Source organism: Balaenoptera acutorostrata, chromosome 2 (assembly GCF_949987535.1).
Source record: "Balaenoptera acutorostrata chromosome 2, mBalAcu1.1, whole genome shotgun sequence".
Lineage (NCBI taxonomy): Eukaryota > Metazoa > Chordata > Mammalia > Artiodactyla > Balaenopteridae > Balaenoptera > Balaenoptera acutorostrata.
This window is the reverse complement of record NC_080065.1, coordinates 172,574,109-172,592,197: the sequence shown is the minus strand read 5'-3', so window position 1 is coordinate 172,592,197 and position 18,089 is coordinate 172,574,109. Positions and strand designations below refer to the sequence as shown.

Below are 18,089 nucleotides of genomic sequence, written 5' to 3'. Positions count from 1 at the left end.
GTACTAAATGACACTAAATTGAAGACTTTTAAATGTTTACAATGGTGAATTTCATATTATGTGAAGTTTTACAACATAAAAAATATATGTTGCATATTTTCATTTGTGTAGAAGTGGGGGGAAAACAATATATGCATGTTTGATTGAATGAATATGAAACATCTTTTGAAGGACATGTAAGAAATTTTAGATGTCTCTGAGAAGTGCCCTGGGTGCTGGAAGACAGGAGTGAGACATTTTTCTGAATAACTAGCTTCAGGAGTGGCTCTACCCTGGTTGCCATCCTTAGGTCTCCTCCAGGTGGACCCTCGAAGACCTCCACTCCAACAGTGCAGAGACCCAGCAGAAAGAGGGTTCCCTTGGTCCTATTGGTCCATCAAAATCGCAGGCAGTCTCATTGGTCTGCCTGGGTCCATGTCCACCCCTGGACCAATTAGGGTTGCCCAGGAAGATGAGCCACAGCACTCACTGCCCAGTGGAGTCAGCCCCTCTGACTCACAGAATGAGAGGAGGGAAACCTACATACCCGAGGCAAAATCAGGATGCTGGAACCCATGGAAGGGAGAAAGGATGTCAGCAGGGAAAAGGTGGGATGAAAGAAATCTCATGCACTCATCTCCAGAAAAATGCCCCTACCATTCCTCTAGTCAAGGAAGCTAAGGCACAGCTGGAGCCCAAGGCAGTCTAACCAAGGGACTGGACCCTGGCTTCAGATGAGTGGTTGGAATCTCTAGGAGTTGTGTCCCATCTGTCATTGAAGCATGAGCAGTTAAATCGACCATCCCACTTCTACAACCATATCAGACGTTTACCCTTTTTTTCTCTTCTCCCTTTCTTTGTATGCCTGAAACTTTCAATACTCCTAGGCCCACACTCTCCCTACCCTGACCTCCACACCCACCCCAGGGAAAATTTGCAACTTCTCTGCCTTCCTGATGCAGGAACTCAACACCCAGTTTCACACACTTCATTCCCAGGGGACTGAGAGGAATCACTGGATTGGTTAGTGACCCAATTAGGACAAGGCTGAGAAGGGCCAGACCCATGGGAGGTGGCTCAAGGGACAGAGGGAAAGATGATGGGAGGGAAGGGAGGGGAGAGAGATTAGGGAGAGGGAATGGTCTTGAGGAATGAGAGGAGACGCTTCCCAACCGAATCGTCACCAAGCACCCACAGCTGAAAAACATTTTGTCCACCAAAGTGCATTTTTGAAGTAACTACCCACGAGCTGTCTCATTTTCTCATTCATCAAAAAAAAAAAAAAATTTATTGAGCCCCTGCTGTACACTTTGCACTCACTGGGACCTTAGAACAGCCTTGATACAGAGGAGGAAATAGGATCAGGGGTTTTGTCACTTGGTCATAGAGGCAGGATTCGAACCCAGGCATATCTGGTTCCAAAACCCACAGATGGGTTTCCTGGAGATGGATGTGACAATATGGAGGGCTCCAGGAGGGACCGCAGTGCCACTCCAGGCAAGACCTCGAAACTGGGGTCTCCAAAAGCTGGGGTGGCCTTGTTCGTGGACAGTCTCTCTGAGCTAGCTATTAACACTGGGGAGTTTGGGTCCTGACTTCTTAGCACAAATTGCCCTTTAGAACCTGGAGCTCAGAGAGGATTTTGAGGTTTAAAGACAATTCAACCTCTCCTGGATCTCTAAGAAGGAAAATGTGGGTGGAGGGAAGTTAGAAAAGGAGAGAGGAACTCAGTGAGAACGGGGATGTGGTCTCAGAGAGGAAGCGGGAGCCTAGTGCTTGCATAGCACAAAGGGTAGGGGCACGCCAGAGCCTCAGTTTGTTCACCTGGGTGCTGCAAGGGTGTCTCGTGCACAGCTGTTGTCTGGGATATAGTTAGCGTGCAAACGGAGGATATCCAGCAGCTCCAGAAGTCCACCTGGGTCTGAGACGCTGCCTGGAGCTGGGCCCATCTGGTGAAGGGGCAGCCATTAAGCCCTATGGGGCACAGTTCGGGCCCATGGTAAGAAGTTCCTGAGAACTGGGAAGTCAGTTGTCCTGGGGACGACGTTGACAGTCTCTATGGTGACAGTTTGGAGGGGCGGGCCCTACCGACAAGGGAAAGCCTAGGGGGACAGGTGTTCTGTTACCTCAGACACCGGAGTGTAGTCTCCATGGCAACAGCTGGGGGGGGGTCCAAGCCGCTTGGGGGCGGAGCTTGGAGGGTAGCAAGGAGCTGAGGCGTCCCGCAGAAGGGAGCAGCCTGTTTCCATGGTGAGAGCTGGAGAACCGAATGTTGGGTCACTCTCAGGACAGTTAGGGGAGAGGGTGGTTTCCATGGCTGTTGGTCAGGGTGAGGACAGCGGGAGTGAAGTTGTAGGTCTCTGGGGTGAAGGTGGGTGAGATAGGAAACGTGCGGTGTCCATGGTTACAGCTGGAGGAGGGAGGCACTAACTCCATGGGTGTGACTGATGAAGGAAGGGCTGTGTGACTCTAGGTGACAGGTAGAAGCTGGGCTGGTCGCCTTGGTAACAATGGGAAGTGGGGCAGCTTCTCTCCATAGTGAATGACATAGATTTTATGGGTCTCTGGGCCTGGGAGATGGTCTCTTAGGTGACAGCCAGGAAAGGGCCCATCAGGTGAAGACGGATTTGCTCCCTCAGAGAGATACCTAAGGGATGGGCCACAGCTGCCAGTAATGCGAGCCAGCTGGGGCGTGTCAGTCTGTCTTAATAGTGACAGACAAGTGTGGTCTCCCCTGAAACTGGAGGGGCGGAGCTGTTCTCCACAGTTACCTGGGGACACGGCCTGTTACTATGGAAACTGGGGGACTCGTGGGAGAAGGGGGGGGAAATGGGAGTAACCAAACTCCAGGTCACCCTAGAGGAGAGGACAGGAGCCCACAGTCTTCATGTGACCACGGTGGCATGGTCAACTGACGAACTCTGAGGTTTCTGGTTTCTCTACAGGTGATAGGGAGGAGAGTTCAGTGTCCGGGTGACCTTAGGGGACCAATCTTCAGTCTCCAGGGAGATGCATAGGACGTGTGCCCAGTCTCCAGATAATCCCGGGGGTCCAGCCTCCAGGCGACCTTGGGGGTAGTTCCAGAAGACCTCGCGAGACGTTCCCAGTGTTCAGGAGACCTCGGGTTCTGTTGGTCTCCAGTGGTTCTCAGAGGGTGTGCCCTGTCTCCTGGAGAAAGTCGGGAGAGGAGAGGAATCCACTGTCCAGGAGAGGCGGGGCTTGGTCGATTTCCAGGGGACTTGGCTCCCGGGACTGGCCAGACTCTGGGGACCTCAGAGGGTGTGGCCAGGGTTTAAAGACCGCAGGAAGCCTGGTCAACTTGCAGGGCACCGCAGGGTGCATGGCCAGTCTCCAGGGGTGTGGTCCATCTCCAAGTGGCCGTAGGGCACTCGGCCAGCCGCCAAGCGCCCCAGCGGTCCACGGCCCGGGCCTAGACGCGCAGCGGGGTCCAGGCGGCGGGGTCTCGCGCGCCTCCAGCCCACCCGCCGCCTCCGGCCCAGCCCCAGCCCCAGCCACCAGGTGCCGGGTCCGGTGCACCAGGCGCGCGGTAGCAGTAGACGCCGAAGAGGCGGCGCGTGGCGTCAGGAAAGCCAAGGCTGCGCACACCTGGCCGGCGGCCGCCGCAGCGCGCGCGCGGGTTCACAATGGGGTAGCGTGCGCTTCCGTCCGCCAGCCAGCCTGCGGTGCAGCGGTCCAGCAGCTGCAGCTTCCACGCGGCGAACAACTGCCCCACCTTGGCCACAGCCGCTCCGCGCGCCGCGCACGCGCGCGCTGCTCCCGCGAAGGGCACGGGCCGCAGCGGCTTCAGGAAGAACACGCGCCCTGCCGGGGGATGGGGAGAAGTGGTTAGGGCCGCTCTTGGGACCCGGCTTCCTCGGGATTCAGGACACTCTCCCGCTTGCAGCCTAGGACCTCAGCCTCAGGGCTCAGAAACACCCCCTCCCCTGCACCCCGGGACCACAGCCTCGGCTAGAGCAGTGCTGGTGCCAGGCGATGTTTGATTGCCGTGCCTAGGCAGTACTAGGGACGGCATCTCCTGGTTCGGACCCCCGAGGGCGGTTGTGGAGAGGAAGAACAGGGAGAGAGACCTGGGCGGAGTGGGAAAGAGTCTGAGAGGGAGGGGTACCTGTGTGGGGGTGGGGTCTCATACGCGGGGCGGGGCCCGGGCCAGCGGAGGGCAGGACCTTCCTCCCAGGGGTGGAGCCTACGCACCCGGGAGGTTGGATGTGAAGCAGAAGGCGTCGTAGAGTTCCTCGGCGTTCTGGCGGTAGCCGTAGTTGCGCACACCCCCCGAGGCTCCGCCGCCAGCCCCGGCGCTCCCGGCCCCGCCCAGGCCGCCGCAGGGCTCCCGAGGCTGGCTCACCGGGTACTGCACGGAGCCGTCGCGCAGCCAACCCGCGTTGCACCAGTCCAGGCCGTCGCGCCAGGCCGCGTGCAGCTGCTCAGCCGACGCCAAGATGCCGTCCTGTTCAGCGCACGCGCGTTGCGCCTCCGTGAAGGTCAGCTTGTAGCGGCCTCCACGCGGGTGGTAAGGGAAGACTACGCCTGAGAGGATACACGAGGGTCAGCTCGGACCCCCCAACTCTCACCCACCTACCTGACATCTGTGGTGCCGTGTGACTCTTCCACCTAGACCTTTCAGGCCATCCCTCACTATGGCCTCAGAGCTGACCATGCCTTTCCCCAGTTCACACCCCTCATACCTTTGCCTTAAGCTTGGGATTCACTTGACCCTCCCCCTTGACATACTTAATCATGTCCACCTCCTTTCCACCACTGGAGGCTTTTGTTCATGTTCTTTCCACCTTTCCACCTGTCGAACTACTATTCATCCTTCAAAACCCAGCTCCCACAACCCTCCATTCAGTTCTACGTGCTTCTGACATTCTTCCAGCATCAGGACCTTCCTTCTTGTCAAATCCTGAGCCCACAAAACTGACTCCCTCACACTGGGAGCCCACGAAAGTTTGACCCTGGGCAAAGACCTCTTTGATCTCCAGCATTGTCCAGGACAATTCCCATTGGTTTCCCTTCTACCTTCAGTTCTTATAACTCGTCCCTCATCGGAATCACAGTCATCTCAGCTCACTAGCGTTCTGTGTGTCTGTGTTTGTGGGGTGGACCTTGGGGGTGCAGGTGCAGATGCTTCTCTCAGCAGATGCAGGAAGGATCAAACAGGAGCCAGAGAGAAGAGCTGGAGCCTGACAGACTAGATTTCCAGTCCTGGCTCTGCCACTCACTGTTATGGGCCCTGGTCAAGGCTCTAACCTCTCTGAGCCAGTTGCCCCTCTGTGAGTAATACCATCTCCCTCAGGGTTTTTGGGAAAATTAAATGAAAGCTCAGAGAGGTCTTCAACCAAGCTCCTGGCACATAGAAAACACCCAATAAAAGAGAGCTGCTTCTATTATTGTTGTTGTTATTCGCTATTGTTGGGAAGTTCAGCGAGTGAGGGCTCTGAAATCTCTCTAGCATCTTACTGAGGTGGAGTGCAGAAGGCAAACCACATGGGATGGAATTCTTCAGATAGAAACCCTACTTCCCAGCTCCACAGTCAGCCAATCAGAGCATCCCATCTCCCAGGCACAGTGATTGGCCCATGGATAGGCAAATGACTCAAGCTGGGCCAATGAAGGACAACTCTGGGACTCTAGCTAGCACTCCTAGGAAATCAATTGCCAAGCTGGGAGGGTGGAAGCCTGGCACTACTTTTTGGTTCCATCAGGGGAAACTTGTCCAAGGAAAGCCCACCCAGGGAAACAGAGCTGAAGGAAGGATTTCTGACATGATGTGAATGCCTGGATCTCACTGTGCTTGGATCCTACCAAAGGGTTTCCCAATGTCTTCACTATTGACATTTTGGACTGGATTATTCTGTGCTGTGGGGAGACTGTCCTGTGTGTTGTGGGCTGTTTACAGCATCCCTGGTCTCTACCCACTATATCACCACAACCTACTTCTAGATATTGCCAATATCCCCAGGTAGCAAAATCACCCCAGATCAGAACCATTATCCTACCCCACCAAGCCGCTGAATTCCTTCAGGCCAACTTGATTTGGTTTCTGTCCTTTGCAATACCCTCCTCTCTTCTCCCTGAGAAATGAGCCTCATCCTGCCCACAGGCTAGTCACCTTCCAGGTCCAGCTTGACCATGCCAGTGTCATCCTCCAGCTCGTTGGTGACCTCGCACTCATAGCGCCCATAATCCTGCAGCGTGACGTTTCGGAGAACCAGGGAGGCATCCCCGGGCCCATCGCCCTGCAGCTCAGCCCGCCCGCGGTAGCTGCCAAACGCCCGGTGCTGGGCACCCAGCGCCACGAAGACATCGGCAAAGGCCAGCGGGTCCACCACCTTGGTCCACTTGAGGCGGACGCTGTCGTGGCCGTGGGCGGCTGCCTCGTAGTGGTAGCGGCAGGGCAAGACGATGGTGCCACCCCGGTGGCTGACCACCTGTCCCGGCGCTGTCTGCACCACCACCGAGCCCGACTCCCCTTCTATGGGCAACCAAAGAGGGTTAAGAAGAGGTTCTAGGGGCGGGGCAGGGGAATCTGGGGAGGGGGACCCAGGGAAAGGGATGTGGGAAGAAAACTTGGGTGAGGATCAGGAGATCAGAAGGGTAAAGGGGCTCCGTAAGGGGACTAGGGAGGGGGCGGGGACTGTGGCCATCAGGACCGCCCAGCACCCTCCGTCCTCCCTGTTCCATGCACCCTGGTGATCCTACTTGGCCACGGCTTCTGCGGGGCAAGATCCGCTTCCACGGCCCTGACTCACCCAGCACGTGCACGACCTTCTTCCGGCCGTGCTCCGCTTCCGCGGCGCCGGTGAGCAGCAGGACTCCCCATGCAGCTGCCCAGAGCGCCCCGCGACCGAGGGCCGCCGGAGCACACACCTGGTGGCACGGAGCGCTCAGTCTAGCCTCCTGGCCTTTGCCTTTCAGAAGACTAACTCCCTGGCCTTCCTTTCCCGCGGCGAGGACTTCTTACATGCCCAGGTCCCCAGCCCAGCCAGGATCCCGGAGGACCCCCCCAAGGAGAAGGCTAGCAGACCCTCCCACCCACCCCCACTCTCCCAGGATCTCACACACTTGCCCTCGGGCAAAGCCCACGCCCCTGGACACACTCTCCCTTAGTTCTGCACGGGCAACCCACCTGACCCCCTGACCCCAACACCAGAGCCTCGGAGCCCCGCGCCCTTCTCTCTCTCTCTCTTTTCTGGCCCAGGCCGAGGACTGGGGAGGAGGGGGGAGGAGCAGAGGAGCTGGAGCGGCGGCAGCGGCAAGGTTATCCGCGCGCCAGGAGACTGCAGCAAACCCGTGCAGGTGGGGGTGGCAGGGCGAACGGGTGGTAGAGGCAGAGCGGGGGAGACGCACAGAAAGAGGGCGAGGACAGGGAAAGAGACTGAGACAGAGAGAAAGGCAGGGAGAGATGGAGACAGAAGGAAAGTGTCACAGACAGAGGAAGGAAAGATGGAGAGGGACAGAGATACAAAGGGAGAGAGAGAAGAGAGTGCCAGAGGGACACACGGAGAAGAGTAAGGAAAGATGGAGAGAGACAGAGGTAGAGAGGGAGAGACTGAAAGAGAGAAAGGAGAGAGAGCAAGAGGGAAAGAGACACAGAGAAGAGGGAGACAAGGGGGTAGGGAGAGACAGAGACTCAGAGAGAGGGAGAGAAAAGGGACCCAAAAAAAAAAAAAAAAAAAGAGGGAGAGAAAAGTAGGGAGAGACATAGAATAAGAAAAGGAGAAGCAGAGAGGGAGAGAGTGGGAGGGAAAGAGATACAAGGTGAGAGACAGAGAGAGATGGGAGAGATGAGACGGAGAGAGGGACTGAAGAGAGAAACACTGCGGGATGTAGATCAGAGACACAGAGACAGAATCCCAGAGAAGGACCTACCGAACCCATAGCCCCACTCACCATCCTGCCGGTGCGGCCCCCGACCAGCGGCCCCTATGTGCCGGGACTGCGCTCCCCACACACCCAGGAAGGACTGGGCAGGTCCCTGCAGGCGGCGCAATCCCGGCGTCTGCCTGCAAGGGGAGGAGGGAGGTGGACGGGGGGGGGGCGTTAAAGGGGACGTGGTGGCGCCTGCTGGGGGAGAGGTGATGATGGGCACAGATGGAGGAAGGACTGCCCTGAACAGTGAGTTCAGAGCCAGGTCCCAGCCTCCCTGCTGGCTGACCTTGGGCCACCGGAGGAAACTTTCTGGGTCTCAGTTTAACTCTCTTTAAAATGGAGGAAGTGGGGGGCCTGATGATGCCCTGCGTGGGCAGGGGGGCTGAGTAACCTGGGAAAGGGGCTTGGCTTGCACGTCTCCGTTTTCCCATCTGTCACTGGGTGACCATCAAAGCGTCCTGGGCCCCGGCAGCCAAAGGGTGCTCACTCTGTGGGATGCGGGCCCTACAACAATCACACGCTCTGCAGAGGGACTCTGTCCCTCACTCTATGCCTCAGTTTCCACATCTGAGATATGGAGTGCTGGGTCTTTCGTGAAGATCTAATGGCTAGACATAGGTGCCTAATAAGTGTTAGTAAGGGCAGGGAGCAGGCGGATCAACCCCCTGACCCAGAGTGGTCTGGGCAGGAGTTACCCCTGAACCTGGACCCTCACTCAAGTTCAAAAATCAAACCAGGAGGCAATGAGCCCTTCTCCCAACTTCTTGGCTGCCTCCCCAGCTTCAGTTTCCCCCAAATATAAGCCAGTCAGACAGCAGAGGCAGGGTTATGGGCTCTGTGGTTGAAGGGGCTGGGGCTCGTTGCCTAACTCAGCTGCATCCAGGAGGCATGACTTCGGACCAGGACATTCATCTCCCGCAGGCTCAGTTTCCCCATCTGGAATATGCGGTGAGACCCAGCATGTAGCATGTGAAGTTAGCCATTGGCCTGGTATATGGTAGGTGCTTAATAACTGTGCCACACTGTTAGTTATTAGAATTTATTGGTGGAGCTTAGACTTTGGACCCTTCTCTCCTGATTGTGCCCTCAGGCAGGTCTCTGGTCCTCTTTGAGCCTCGGTTTTCCCTACCTGGAAAATGGGGCTGGGCACACCAACCAGAGGTAGACTTCTGCTCTCCGGCACCTCCAGCTCCTGATGGTTATGCTGGCAGTGATGAGTGGGCCCTCGTGGGTTTGGAGGAGAGGGTCCCTTGCCCCTGCCCCCTGAAACACTCAGAGCAACATTTTATGCGTCAAAAGGAATTTTACTGAAAGGATCCATGGGGGGATGATGGATAAATTCCGGGAGGGTGCCAGTGTGGAGTTTAGGTGAGGTGACAGCTGAGCATGGCCGTGGCCTTCTCTGCTGGAACACCTGGACCTTGGGCCCCCCCATCCCACCCTGAAATCACCATAGCCAGGACTGAAGGCACCCAGAGACACACGTCCTGCCTCTAAAAAACCCAACCCACCCTTCCAGGGGCAGGGCCAGCTGGTTATGTAAACAGGATCTTGGGGAGTCCCATGGCCCCCTCAGTACTGCTTCTCATGGTGGGCTGGGGGGCCAGGAAGCGGGCGTAGGAAGAAGGCAGGGCTCCACAGGCAGCGGTAGGCCAGCAAGTGGGGCCCCAGAGCATACAGTAGGTTGCACATGAAGAAGCTGGCCCAGGCATCCTCAGGCACACGGTAGGTGAAGGGCGTGCGCAGGTGCATGGAAGCACCCATGTGTGAGAACTGTGCCTGGTGGCCAAAAAGGGAGGATGGATGTCACAGACCAGGAGAGAACAAGTCCCAGCATCACCAGCATCCCACCCTGTGGAGCTCAAAATGTCCCCATCCCTATCTCGCTGGCTCTGCTGACCTACCTGTCTCCCCTCTTCAATCCATCTGTCTCTAAATATCCCTATCCTCACATGTCCTGTCTATCCTCATCCATCTATCTGTAAGCCTCTCCCCAGCTGCCTAACCAGAACGATCTTCACTCTGTCTGCTGGACCCTGCACCCTATTTCTCTGCCCTGAGTCCAGCTCCTCCTCCTGGTCTTCCCCACCCCAGGCAGCCTTGATACAAATCCTCTCAATTCTACCCCTAATCGATAAAATAATAATATATCTAATGGATGTTCCCCTGGTCCCACTGCCCTGGCCAGGGCCCAGCCTTTATCACTTCCCATCAGAAACCCAGAAACATGCCCCCAGCTCTGACTGGGCCCTCCACTGCTCAAACACCTTCTACAGCTCCCCATTGTTCTCAGCACAAGCCCCCAAGCCCAGAGTTCAAAGCCCTTAGCATCTAGCTGTCAATTTATCTTGTCTCTGCCTTTACCCACGTTATGGGTCTCTAAATCACTGTCCCCCTCTGTGCATTTCCTTATGCTGTTCCCATTCCTGGAATGCCCTTCCCTGCCTGAAGAACTCATACCCATACTTCAAAGCCTATGCCCCCGGGGGTGTGTGTGATGAATTGGGAGATTGGGATTGACATATATACACTAATATGTATAAAATGGATAACTAATAAGAACCTGCTGTATAAAAAAATAAATTAAATAAAATTCAAAAATTCAAAAAAAAAAGTAATATCTTTCCAGAGCTCAAAAATAAGAAACATTTATTTGGAAAAAAAAAGAAATGGAAAATTACAAAAAGAGTAAGTGGAAAAATTACTGAAAATGGTTTGGCAAGGTGGGTTAGACAGTGTACATTTTGTGGTTTGGCAGGATCACATTTTCTTGAGCAAAGACTCAGCATGAGGGCTGGGGTCATCTTTATTGACACAAACTACAACCTAGTTCAGGTGGAAGTCAAATTGAAGTTTGGTCAACTCTCTTAGCACAGTGTTAACCAAGCCCTTTTTTCTGTATAGGGGTTTAGAGTTCAGAAACCTCATGAAGCCCAAAACATTCCTTCATGTAAATTTTCTTTGCTTCAGAAATTCTCAACAGTCCTAACTGGCTTGCTACCTAAAACTATGCAAAAAGTAAAATCTATGTTTAAAAGGAGTAAAGATATTTTCTATACAAAGCCTTGAATATGCTTGAATTACTATTCTCCCTTAATAATAACCCTTTATAATTAGATAGTAATACACAAAATAAAAACAGAGAGTAGGATGATAGCTGGGGCTCAGCAAGATCAGTCCAGTCCTTCTGGTTTACAATGTTAGAAGATTTCCCTCCTCCTGAAATAAGGTTTCCAATTTCTTGAACTTGTCAAGTCAGATACTTCCAAATTCTTTAATACCTCAGATACTGAGTATCATTGAGTATCATAAGGAGAAACATATAATTTTCAGATTCTTCCTTCACATCACATAGAAAAATAAATTACAGATGGAATAAAGAGCCAAATATTGCATGTAAGAATTTTTAAAGCCTATGCATGAGAAAGCTTTTGAAATAGCAAAAATATCTCCAAAGCTTGACTTTAAATATTGGTAGTCAGAGCTTTCGGACTCAGAACACAGCTTCCAAAGCAAAATATAGAGAAGAAAGAAACCAAGTTAAGAGTAGTTCTTCTGCCTTTAAAGAGCTGGATGGAAATGAGACATTCTTAGCAATTTTGATAGATGGCTGAGATTTTTACAGCACTCTTCTGTACAACAAAATTATTTTTGACAGTCATCGTTAATGAAACAACTAATAATAATAACAATGATAATAATATCCAGAAGAGAAATAGACAATGAGTATTTTCTTTTATTGTACTTTGAATATACAATCATGCCACAACAAACTAAAAAATAAATAGTAAAGTACAATAGAGAAAAAAAAAAAGCCTATGCCCCCTTTTCTAAGAACTCTGCCCCCTCTGGAATCCCTCTCAGACTCTCTACCTCCCTCTATTCAGTTCTAACCTCATGGGTTTGGGGTGTCTGTGTCTGGCTCTTTCTCCCCCACGCTAGGGAATCCTGGGGTACTGAGCTGGGGGTGGAGCCTGTCAGGGGCCGAGTATCACCCTGCTCAGGGTGAGCACAAAAGCAATTAATGAGCAGGCAGAAACTTTCTTCCCTATGCACTGGCCCACCCCACCCCATTCCACCCCACCTCACCTGGCCAATGGCTCCAGCAAATACCAAGGTCCAGTCAGGCAGCCAGGAGCAGCCAGGAAAGATGAGGGCATAGATGGCCAGGCCATAGAAGGGCAGCACGTAGAACATATTCACCAGCATCTGGGGGGCACACAGCTGATGGATTGAGCGGCTGCCCCAGTTGGGTCTCCTGATACCCCTCAGGTGGTGGCCCCAAGGAGAATCTGGCCAGCCTCAGACCCCACCCAAGACTGGGGCTCTCTGCACATCCTTCCCTGTGCAAATTGCTCCTTTATTTCCCTTGGGTTTCCCCACCCATCCCACTCCCACACACTGAGCCCACCCACCTTACTCCAGAAGTAGCATGTGACCCTGGCCTGGCCAATCAGAACACCCCAGCCCCCTGGCCATAAAAATCAGCTATGAGCATGTGATTTAAACTTGGCCAATCAGAGCCTGCCTAAGACTTATACTTAAGCTGAGGAATTAAGGGCTCACACTCCTCTGTGGTGGCTAAGTAGAAAGAATGGAAGCCTAGAGCTACCCAAGGCTGTCTCTGCCATACCACAACGGCACTACCTGGGAGTGGAGCACATGCAAAGAAAACACAGTCTAGAGACAGAGTTATCCTTGAGCTCCTGGATCCAGCCATACCTGAAGAGAATATCTGTACTTTTTTGGTAGGACAATAAATTCCATTTGTGCTTCCACCAGTTTGACTTGTGTTTTTGGCACCTGCTTCAAAGGGGCCCAGCAGATCCCTAACCACGGCAGGATTGTGGCGCTCTCCTCCCATCTGCCCTCTCACCTGCACCTTCGGATAGGCCACGGGGTCCCGCAGGTATGGCTCATACTGATAGATGTAGACAAAGCAGGCATCCATGGGGCAGTCAAGCACCACCTGGGGCCCACAGACAAACCAACAGCCTCAAACATCCCTCCCAGAGGAAGCCTTCCCCGGCCTCCCAGGAGGGGCCCATACCCCTTGCTCTGGCCTGCCCCAACTTTGGTTCTCTCCTCTGGCTGAGAATCCACAGATATGTGAGCTGGGGAGAAGGCTACAGGGAATGGGGCTTTGTGATGGAACACTCAGGTTAGACTCGATGAACTTCCCTGGATGATCAGATGGGAGAGCAGTGGCCTTTTTGCACTGGATAATGAAGATAAAGGAGGGAGGGATGGGCTGGGGACGGGGAGTTGGAGGCAGGTAGGCTGGCCAGTGCAGACTCACCAGGCCCCGAAAGAAGGTGAAGAACGCAGCAAAGATGAGGTAGATGATGAGGGCCAGGTCAACTGGGCGCTGCAGAAGGCCCTTTCTTTGCTCCTCCTCCACCTGCCCCATGAGAAACAGCATGAGAAGTCTGGTATCCAACAGGCACTCAATGAAGGCTCATCCCTTCTTCCCTAATGACCAAGGAGATCTTTCCAAGGAGATAATGTCTTTGACCAGAAGCAACTCAAATGGGGGACATTCAGGCATTTGGCACAAGGCCTATCTGGGGGCAAGGGACTCACCATGTTGGGAGTGCAGCAGCTTGGTGCCTGGGTCTGGTTGAAGACCCTCAAGCCAGCCCAGCAGGGGACCAGCAAGTAGGGGATGGTGAGGAAAAAGGAAGGCCTGATCTCTGAGTTGTATTTGCCTGCCATGGTAGGAGAGACAGGGTGTCACGCAGCGAGGATCTCCCAGGCCCGGCCGGATCCTTTAGCTGGGCCATGTCAGAGCCCCTGGCTGGAAGTTGTGATTCACAAATGCCATCCTAGCTCAGCCCTAACACGTCTGACTCCCCAGTGCCCATAAGATGATGTCCACGCTCCTCAGCCTGGCCTGCCTCAATTTACCTTCTGGACACGGCTCGTACACTTCAGCTATTCTTAGCTCCCCCTAGAAACACCCTGGATATTCCTCTTGCACAGCCATCCCCACATCCCTGGCTGCCTTCTCTGCTCCGCCTCCTAAGACCTACCTACAAAGGTTTCACTCTGCCCTCTGGATCCACCTTAAAATTCCTTTCTTGTGTCAAGAGCATTCTGGGCCAAGTCCCTGGGGTCAGGAACCGCTAGCTGGGGAGGAAATGGAATGCGCTTCCGCACCTCCAAGAGGAAAATGGGGGAGTGGTGGGGAAAGGCTGCTGGCTTAGGCTCTGAATGGAGAGGCATGTGGTGGGGAGGAGGGTGCCCTCTGCAGACATTGGAGAGGGTATGGAGGATCCACTGGGAACTTCCAGACACAGGGCAGTGACCCAGCCCAGGGAGACAGGATTCCTCAGAGCCAAGTCCTTACCAAGGATGTTTCCTGGGAGGAACACCAGGATGCTCATGACGAAGGATCCCAGCCAGTAGAGTCCAAGGTTCCGGTACCTCTTCCTGGGCAGGGGATGGAGGGGTGACCAGTAGATCCCTGTCCCCCAGTCTCAGAGCCCCCGACAGGGTCCAGAGACCAATCTGGGATCCCCAGCTCTGGATCCCTTCAGTGTCACCCAGGACAGAAGGGACAACAGGAAGTTGAATGAACTCTGTCCAAGGACAGTAGTGTCTGCCCAGGCACAGGGTGGTAGAGAAGAGAACCGACCATCACTGACACCTGTGATATTCCCTGGATCCTTCTCCTGGCCACTCCTGTCTAGAGCCCTAGAGAGGCTTCCTGATATCCCCTACAGATACTTCTGGCTTCATCCTGACCTGGGACCTCCCACCTAAGGACGCGACCTCCTTCCCAGGGTCCAGGTGCCACCCTGCCCACCCCACGCACCTTTTACGGATGGCACCAGCCATGGCCAGGTAGAGGAGGTAGTGAACAATGCCATCCCAGTAGCAGATGAAGACCCCGTGTGCCGTGCGCAGGTACGGCTCACCCTGCAGGGGCAGGTGCAGGGCTCAGACGGGCAGTAGGGCTGCGGGCATCCCAGACCGCTCCCTACATACCTCCTTGGTGTAGAATGCCATGAAGCTCCCCATGTAGCCATCTTCCTGGAGAGCGATAAGGAGGTCCACCACGGAGGTGAAGGAGAAGACTGCGAACACTACGGGGAGAGTAGGCGGGGCATGGGCAGGGTGTGGGCGGGGCACAGACCAGGTGCGGGCGGGGCCTGAGACTGCAGGTCGGTGACCGGCCACCCAGTTTCAGGGCAAAGCCTCTGCACAAACCTGCTCCCAGGCCCCACCCCGCAAGTCACATGACCCACAGCCCGCCTCAGAGGGAGGCACAGTCCCTGCCTTTAGGGGTCCCCAGGCTGATGGGAAAGGCACTGTCCCTGCACTCAGGAGTCCCAAGTCAGAAGGGGGAGTCCCCTTGAGGTTCCCCAGTCAGCAGGGGCTCTCCAGTCTCTGAGGTTCTCCAGTCTGATGAAGGCCCTTCAAGGGCTGCCAGTCTGATGGAGGAGGCCCTTGCCCAGACAGTTCTCTTCCCTAAGACCCTCCCACCAACTCACCAGCATAGAGTGGGTCATAGTAGATGTCACTTCGGGACAAGCTGTATATAGCCAAGAAGAGCAGACCCAGGATCAGGGCGCTCATCCACACCACCCCCAGGGGGCTGTGGAGAGGAAAACCAAGTCAGGGAGGCCAGGCCCATTCTGAGGTCCTGCCCCACCCTAGGGCAAGAGCAGACTCCAGGAAGCTCCAGGTGAGGAGGCTGAAGCATCTGTCCGTCCAGGAAAGCCATTCCCTGAAACTCCCCTTTCCTAGCACCAGGCTCTCGCCCCAGCTGTTTCCCTCTTCTGGAAACTCCTTCCAAAAGTCTTCTTTCCACTTGGCAAACTCCTACTCATCCTTCATGGCCCAGCTACATTGCTCCTCCTCCAGGGAAGCCCTCCCTGACTCCTCAGAAAGGATCATTGCCTGACTTGGGCCAGGCACAGAGAGAGCATCTGTCAACACTTCTGACTATATGATTTATCCAGTCACTTGCTGATGTGTGTGACAGTTTGCTTGCTCTGTCATTCAACAGCTCCAAGACCCTCTGTGGCCAGTCCCAGTGCCCACACCTGCCAGAGGGTCTCTAGTGCTCAGCTCTGTACACCTCATGGTCTGAAGCTCCTGACTCCTCAGGTAAAGTCCAAATATTTCCATCAACTCCACCCCACCCCTGCCCTGATCTGTTCCCATCAACCTGATAAGGCAGGTCAACCAGCTGCAGAGATAATAGAAGCCAGGTCTCTGGGCAGCCTCCAACTCTTGGCAAACCAAGGCCAAGGGTGGGAGGGTGGGAGACATATCCAAGGTCACACATTCCCCCCCACACTCTCTCCAGGCCCCGACCTTCTCCTGAACCCCTCTAACCCCTAGGATCCCCATTCCCAGCCCCATCTAACCAACATGACAATTATAGCAATCACATGAGACCACACCAGCATCTTGGCACACAATTTGTAATCCCTAACTGTAACTATGGGATAAGCTCTAGAATTATGTTCATTACACAGTGAAGAAACTGAGGATCCTGGGGCAACCTGGCTCACTCAGGGTCCAGGGGGATGGAGCCAGTAATTTGTACCCAAGGAGCCAACTCCACAGTCAAGACTCCCTCTACCCCATGTCTTGGGTTGTGCTGGGTTTGGGAGTGTGAGGGGCTTGTGGTTGCCTGGTACCCAGTAGCTGGATCCACAGGGTTGAGGCCGAGGGTTAGGAGATAGGGACAGGAGAGGTCGAGGTATGTAGGGGAAACTGAGGCTAGGGACAGGGTGGGCCAGCCCTGAAGAGAAGAAAAGTCCCAGGCCTGAGACAGGCAATGGAGGGACAGTCTGGTAGGGGTGGCGCAGCAGAGCGTGTGTGTGGCAAGAGCCGGGTCGCTGGGGCATTATCTGGGGCAATACTTTGACCCTTGGGGACTCTGGAGCCTGTGCTGGGCACATGCCTGGGAAAACACCAGAAACCCTCCAAAACCCTGCCTTGTTAGGGGCCCTGCTTCTCAAAGTCCCTCCTCCCCAGGCCCCAAAAGTCCCAGGAGCGACCCCAGCTCCAGCACACAGCTCCGGGCCTGCTGGCAGGCGATTTCCGGTTGGAGGTGGGGGGGGGGGTTCTTCTGACCCAGCCCCTGTCCTCGCGGGCCGGAGCGGCGCGGGGCCGCTGGGCTCGTGGGAGCCCGCGCATCCTCCATCCCGCCCCCTCCACACCCCAGCCCAGCCCCGCAGCCCCCGAGGAGGCCGCCCCGGCCCCTCCCCGCACGCACTACGAGAGCGCCGAGACGTGGTTGAGCGCGTAGGACAACGGGAGAGCGCCCAGCGACAGAACTGCGACCTTGCCCGCCAGCGGCGGGATGTCCATAGCGGCGGTGCCGGGACCCCGGCTTGGTTTCTGCGCGGCGGTGGCTCTAGGCGCGGAGTTGCCAGGGACCCAGCCCGGCTCGGCCCCGCCTTGCGCAAAGGTCGCCCCCGCGCTGTGACTGCCCTTCGAGCTCCCGCTGTGACTGCCCTGCGAGGCCCCTCCCTCTCGCAGTGGCCCCTCCCCGCCTTGATAGCCTTGCCGGACTCTGCGCTGTCCCCAGTGGCAGTCCCCGTCGCCCAACCGGTTTCCCTCTCTACTAATGCTAGAACACGATGCCTCACGATGCTTCCGCTTCTGCGTCCTGGAGGCCACTTCAGTCAAAGGGAATTCGTTCCCCGGGCCTCGTTCTGCACTTCTTTCTTCACCCTAAGGCACAGGCATCCTAGCCTCAACCTCGACCCCAAAGGGGGACCCTTTTAACTCTCCACATTCCGCAGACCTCCCTCCAGCCCAGGATCAAGTGGGCATTGTATGTGCGCACTGACAGAGGAACCTCATCTGCTTGGGTGCAGAGTTCCCTTTAAGTGCCCTTGGATTTGAGTTTTCATGCGGTGGCCACAGACAAATTTAAACATGTGTCCAGATGTGAAGTTTTAACTGGTCCCGGGGGCCAACTCAAGGCAGACGGTCAGGGCCCAGGGTTGGGGACACCTTGAAGGACTCCGTGATTCTCTGCTGTGTTCCTTCCGTGTAGCCTGAACCCCTGCTCATGTGGGCGAGGTCCAAAGGGTGGCTGAGATGATAAAGCGGGGATGAAGTCAGTTTGGTGAGGAGTTTGGTAATGGTGCTCCTGGCGGGAAGAAATAGCTCAGGCTTGGGGATGAGCAGCAGAAAGGAGGCACTGAAGGCTGGGGTTGGTGGTGGGGTCATGGAGCAAGGTGGGGTGGGCT

General features: G+C 55.1%; 2 protein-coding genes across 2 annotated transcripts; both read right to left on the bottom strand.

Moving 5' to 3' along the window:
- Positions 1–1,260: 1,260 nt before the first annotated feature.
- HAPLN4 (hyaluronan and proteoglycan link protein 4) lies at positions 1,261–7,978 on the bottom strand. The gene is made up of 5 exons (XM_057541786.1): positions 7,891–7,978; positions 6,750–6,867; positions 6,110–6,472; positions 4,192–4,524; positions 1,261–3,801 (listed from the first exon to the last, which is right to left on the bottom strand). Exons 1-5 carry the CDS (start codon positions 7,891–7,893, stop codon positions 3,410–3,412), a joined length of 1,209 nt encoding a protein of 402 aa, XP_057397769.1. The 5' UTR covers positions 7,894–7,978; the 3' UTR covers positions 1,261–3,409.
- Positions 7,979–8,959: 981 nt separating this feature from the next.
- Positions 8,960–17,315, bottom strand: TM6SF2 (transmembrane 6 superfamily member 2). Its single transcript, XM_007195426.3, has 10 exons — positions 17,105–17,315; positions 15,366–15,469; positions 14,860–14,957; positions 14,687–14,790; positions 14,219–14,301; positions 13,453–13,577; positions 13,169–13,270; positions 12,746–12,838; positions 11,959–12,078; positions 8,960–9,648 (listed from the first exon to the last, which is right to left on the bottom strand). Exons 1-10 carry the CDS (start codon positions 17,197–17,199, stop codon positions 9,442–9,444), a joined length of 1,131 nt encoding a protein of 376 aa, XP_007195488.1. The 5' UTR covers positions 17,200–17,315; the 3' UTR covers positions 8,960–9,441.
- Between the last annotated feature and the right edge of the window lie 774 nt (positions 17,316–18,089).